The 6,000-nt window shown below is 33.2% G+C and overlaps 1 protein-coding gene across 1 annotated transcript in view; it reads right to left on the bottom strand.

Annotated features, from left to right (window-relative positions):
- LOC107446026 (retinal degeneration C) overlaps nucleotides 1–6,000 on the bottom strand; it is a 64,283-nt gene that overhangs the window by 22,027 nt on the left and 36,256 nt on the right. Inside the window, exons 8-9 of the mRNA XM_071188287.1 lie at nucleotides 2,938–2,974; nucleotides 1,047–1,196 (exon numbers count right to left, since the gene is read on the bottom strand). Of these exons, the coding sequence (XP_071044388.1) occupies nucleotides 1,047–1,196; nucleotides 2,938–2,974 (187 nt within the window). The remainder of the gene's footprint in view (nucleotides 1–1,046; nucleotides 1,197–2,937; nucleotides 2,975–6,000) is intronic.

A 6,000-nucleotide genomic window follows, 5' to 3' on the forward strand; every position in this document is an offset into this window, starting at 1 on the left:
TTTCAAATCTGAAATTAGCTTTGTTCTACAAGCTTCAAATTTTCAACATAGTGATATTCTTAGTTTTGTTCATTTTGAATGTACAAGCTTTATAAACGTCATTGAACAACTGACTCAATTTTGAGTTTACGACCACTAATGTTATGTTGAACTCCATAGCCAATTTTGAACCAACCCAGAACTCCTGGATCAAGTATTGGTAGAAATGTGCCTTCGTGGAGGACTTTTTGATGGAATTAACCTGCATTCGCGCTACACGGGGAGGAAAATCACGAAAACCTCCCATGGTTAGTCTGACGGCAAGAGGACTTTAACCCATGATGTGTCTATCACTGAGGATATTTTATGTCAGCACTGTAGTCAGTGCAAGCCGGGTGAGGAGTTCGAATCGACAAGCCATCGTTGGGATTCAAACCCGATTAACCTCATTGGGAGGCGAGCGCTCTACACCCAAAACTCCACAAGCATAAGTTTTATTTTATTTTATAACCGTCGTTGAACAGTCGACCCAATTTTATGGGTTTACTACAACTAATGTTCAACTCCGTAGCCTCATAATTTTGAATCCAATCCAGAAGACAAGGGAACTCCTGGCTCAAGTATTGGGAGAAATTTGCCTTCGTGCTTTTTGATGGAGTCAACCCGCATTTGCGTTACATGGAGAGGAAGACCATGAGAAAGGCAAGGGGATTCTAACCCATTATCCGTGATGAGGATATTTCGCGTCAGCACTGTGGTTGGCGCAAGCCGGATGCGGAATTCGTATCGACTGGAATTTGAACCTGGTTCACCGCATTGGAAAGGGAGCGCTCATGAGCCATAGCGGCTCAAGCATAAGTTTATAAAGAACGGTGCATTTAAATACATACATTTGTCTGATCCTTTGAAAATAACTCTGAAGACAAATAGGACTGAAATGTATTCTCGCCTTTTTCCGTACCAGCGAAACAGGGACACTCTTAGTATTATTACATTGAAGAAAAATAGTAAAAATATAAAATGTGTTGTAAATTATTCCCCGGATACTGATACAACAAATTTCAAACCTTATGTCTGTCCATTTCAGCAATGTCTTTTAAATTCGTTGTGTCTGATACTCCTCCGTGAACAACAAATATCTTGTTATCGATGACAGTTGCAAGAGGAAGCCAACCATATAAATCTTCTACAGCTCGCAGTATCTCAGCCGCATGGTCCTGGAATTAAAAAAAAAAGAAACATTGGAGGACATTTATTTCTTAAGTTTTCCACTGTGTGGTCACAGTCCAGAAAAATTTAAAAAAAATGGCGATAAATATTTTATAAGGAAATTCTAAAGGCTTTCATTTCACGTCCATTTTAGGAATTCAGTTGATTGTTTGTAACACAGAGATTTACAAGTATTTTTAGTCGATAGTAACTAATTCCATCTTTCATTTTCACAAGTTTCCAGTTTTTCATTAAACTACCCTGCGTGATCATTAATCTGCATGGGCAGCTGTAAGGCCCGTTGTGTAAAAAATTAATTAGGGGATTTAAACTCATGAGTATATTGGATTGTTCACATTTGGTGTCTAAATATTTTGTACCCAAGTCAAAATATTTGATGGTTTTCCATTGATGGACTAACACAATCTTGATGGTAACCATCAATAATTCCATCATGGACCATTATATTTTTGATGGTATCCAACATAAGTAGCCATCACCCCAATGTAGAAATTCGGAGTGATTTATGATGGTCCAACGTACAAATAGCAACTTGTTTTGATGGTTTGTTCAAGTTAAAGCATCAAAAATTTCTATCATAGTATCTTAGAAATCAAATGTTGGAGCGATCATAAATCACCATAACGTAGGAATTCAGTCTAATTTCTGATGGGCACACATAAAAAAGCAAATTGCTTTAATGGTATATTCATGATGAACCAACAATAATTATTATTAAACCATCATCGACATGCATTGTTGTACCATTATGCACCTTCACGAATTTCCATCATAGTATCCTAGAAATGATCATGGACAGCCATCATCCAAACGTAGGAATTTCGGACTGATTTATGATGGTTCTACAAAAAAAGCCAAATTGTTTTAATGGTATATTCCTGAGAAACAGCAAGAATTCGTATTATACCATCATGGAAATGTGTAGTTGAACCAACTTGATGGTTAACCATCATAGTATTAAAGTAGCATTTTCCATCATGAAATGATGGAATATCAAAACCCATGGGCGCGTAGTGCAAAATGTTGGATGATGGTAAGCATCAAATGATGTTGGACCATCATGAATCGCACTGAAACCAACATAAACCATCATAATTTTTCTGATGGAACCATCAAGAATTTTGACTTGGGCACCAACATGGTTTCAAACTATATTACTTCGAACTTTTTATTTTTTTCTTGGAAAATTTTTCCGAAATGATCTTGTGTTTTGATCTAATGCAAATACATAAAAATATGACTTGGTTCTCAAAACTCATAAATATTTGTAAGTTTTGGTGATTAAAACTAATTTATTTTAAAGAATTAGGGTGTCAACCACACCCGAAAGTTTTCTTTCAAGTAAGGAACTTTTGACAATAATAAAATCGAAATTTTTAAAATTAGCTTTATTTGGCATTATATAACTTGAAAATTTTCATATTTTTCAAAATCTAAAGCGGTTGAACAAAAACTGCCAAGTGATTTTCGGAAGATTTTATATTTAATGTAGTTGCACTGGTGCCTCCTTCTTATTTTAATAAATTTAACTTTTTTTTTTAACTATCAATACACTTAAAAGAATTATAGTGTTTTAAGTGAATTCGTCTTCAATAATTAGGAAAAAACTTTTTTGCGTTATTTACATTACATTACCACGAGTTACAATTGCATTACATTACTATGAGTTACAATTACATAACATTACTATGATTTACATTACTATTTCAATTTTCATTTATTACTTACTTTGTACTTCACCATAACTTCTTTCAAAAATCCATATCTATAAAGAAAACAAAAAGTGTTAATGAAATTTACAAATGTAAGAAATCTTTTTTATTCTTCACTTTTATAGACTGAAAAACTGAAAACCCTCCTCTGAACAGCTTGTTCTTTAAAGTTTTGCTTTTTTTCTTTCTTTTTTTACCTATCTGCCAGAAATCTTGAATATTATAAACTGATGGCCAAATAAAATGAAATTAACTAGTGTTCTCAAAATAACAACGATTTAAACAGTCAATTAAAAAAATAGAGGAGATCTAAACGTACGTGTCTTGCTTAGAAATCGACGTTATATTTCAGAAAAGTTTCATAATTTGTTTAAAAGTTTGTCCCCAAATAGTGTACCTTAGTGGAATTCTGTAATCCATTGATGGACTCACCGATCATTCGAAATGGAGCTCTAACCGGCCACCAGGATGAGATCCTGAGACCTATTGTAGTCCCTTACGCTGCACAGTGAGCCAGCGTCCGAGGTTTCGTGGCCAAAATTAATCTTTCTATAAAATTTGTTTCAAAATTTGGGGGTTTTTATGTGCAGGTAAATTAAATTCATAGTTGAAATTTTGAAATACACTAAAAATACAAGGAAAAACAAAAACAAAATGGCGGCTGAAATAGGGCAAGCAGAAATTAAAAAAAAAAAATAAACTACGCTTAAATAATTAAATATAGCAATGAAAATACAATAATTTTCGTAATTTTATATTAAAAATGAAAAGCAAATTATATTTCCGAAGTAATATCACAAAATAACGCTAATTAATTACAAAATAACGCGAAAACATGAAAAAACGCATAATTTTTGTTTTTCGGTATATTTAGTCCACCTTTGCAATATGGGCAAAATGGGGCAGGTTTTTTCGAAAGAAGAAGCATCAAAGAAGACAAAAAAAAAAAGTTTAGCTAATTACCTCGTGGAACTTTTTGGAGATAAGTTTCGAAAGTGAGTCAAATATTGTAAAATGTCAAATGATAAAAGATGTAAACTATAAGTTTGTCAAGAGTATTAACAAATCCAACCAATTGAAAAATTGTACTATAATTTCAGTTTAAATACTGTGATAAAAATGTAACAGTAAGGTGAAATTCCTATATATATTTCTGATATATGAATTTAAAAGTTACATTGAAAGAATTTTTTTTTAAACATATTTTTCACTACATTTTACTCTCGTCGGTCCAAAAAGTAAATTATAATGTTTGAAATGATTATGAATACTTAATTTGGGCGATATTGAAACTGTCTACGCATATTTTAGTTAAAAATTTAATTTTGACTTTTGGCCAAAAATCATGGTCTTCTGGCTCACTGTGCGCTGCAGCGATTGGAGATGACTTCATGTTATAAACCACAATTGCCGGCCACATCGTGCTAACTTGGTGAATGAATTCCTTTAGGAGGAAGGAATTATACGAATGGATTAGCCAGAGTGTTTGCCGGGCATGAACCCAATCGAGCAAGTTTGAGACATTCTAGGTAGACGAATTGGTGGACGCCCACCATCTCCACAAGCTCTCCAAGAATTGGAAAGAGCTTTTCTGGAGCAGTGAGACAGAATACTCCAGCCCCTCATTAATAACCTCATTGACTCCATGTCTCAAAGGTGTTAAATGTTTTTGGCCGTTTGGGGAAACCACACACCCCCACTAAAAATGATTTTCTTTTACGGAAACACCTTTCTTTATTTGTTTTCTCATATGCACAAATTGTGTTTTTTTCCTTTTGTATCTGAATGAGCAATAAAACCCCTTTTTTTTCTCCCAAACAAATGTCATTTTTATCTCATATAGCTTACTACGTCTGTCGATAATGTATAAATCATTTAAACAATTCTCCAGGTGTAATATCAACCCACAACCTCAATATTCTTTAATTGTTTTGAGCAGATATTAAAATACTTTAGAACAAGCCATGCGTTTTTTGATCAGGTTACTATTTATTTCACGAAAGCGCTTTTACAAAGGTATAATTCTTAAAATATAAGAAGAGAAATGAAAATTGAATTTACTTTCATAGTCGCTATTTTTAGGAAAAGTAATTTCCATATTCTTTACTTCTGTTAATAAAATAAAACCCGAAATAAACATTTCGAAGTGAGCTTTTTGTTATGGTTTTTATAATAAGATTTATTGGATCATTTCAAAATTCATTGACCAAAAGCTGACAAAGTTAGGCAAAAATGCGTTGTATAACCAACCTTAAAGAAAGCGGTTTGCATGACGAAATGAAATGCACGTTATTCCTTAGGGATTCTAAAGAACTACTTAAAAGGTGGAATTTCTAAGACAGAAAAGTTTACTTGAAATATGGGTGGGAATACACGGAACACAAAATGATTAATAAGAAATAAAGTCAGGGACCGTGCAAAAAATAATAATACTTTTCAAATCATCACATATATATGTATAACGAAAACCTGTACCTTGTTTCGTTCATAGGTATTTTTGTTGTTGGCCGCTGATGAGTTAGTACAATTTTTATTTAATTTTTACTACATAAATGTAATACAAAAATAATAAATACTTTTGTATTAATAAAAGAATTAAAACTCTTTCGGTTTCATAAAATGTCTTTGTTAAAGAGTAAGCGTAGAGCTATTCTATTTTGGGAATTCAAGGCTGAAAACATACCATTGAATAATAATTAGATTTATATTTGAAAGGAGGAGTTATTTTTAGAATCTTGTCCCTCTTTCACTTCCATATTAGGAAGCATTAAATGATTTTCCATAGTGCGTAGAGTTACAATGGCATGTACGACTGTAACCTAATTACACCAATCTCTGTACTATTTAATGCGAGAGAGAATGTTTTCGCATGTCTCTTGCTGAATAACGTGTTCCACAAAACATCTGTCGGAACCATCCGGAGTTACGTCCACACCCCCTCCCTTGGGGAGGGCGGATGTGAACTGTTATAACTACCAGCATACCTGTTAATAAACCTTTTGATAACTTATTATGGTTTTGACTGCATTTCTTAATATGAATACACCAATGATAACAGAGATGTAGCCCTGTTATTACA

The sequence above is a fragment of the Parasteatoda tepidariorum genome, chromosome X2, assembly GCF_043381705.1.
Source record: "Parasteatoda tepidariorum isolate YZ-2023 chromosome X2, CAS_Ptep_4.0, whole genome shotgun sequence".
NCBI lineage: Eukaryota > Metazoa > Arthropoda > Arachnida > Araneae > Theridiidae > Parasteatoda > Parasteatoda tepidariorum.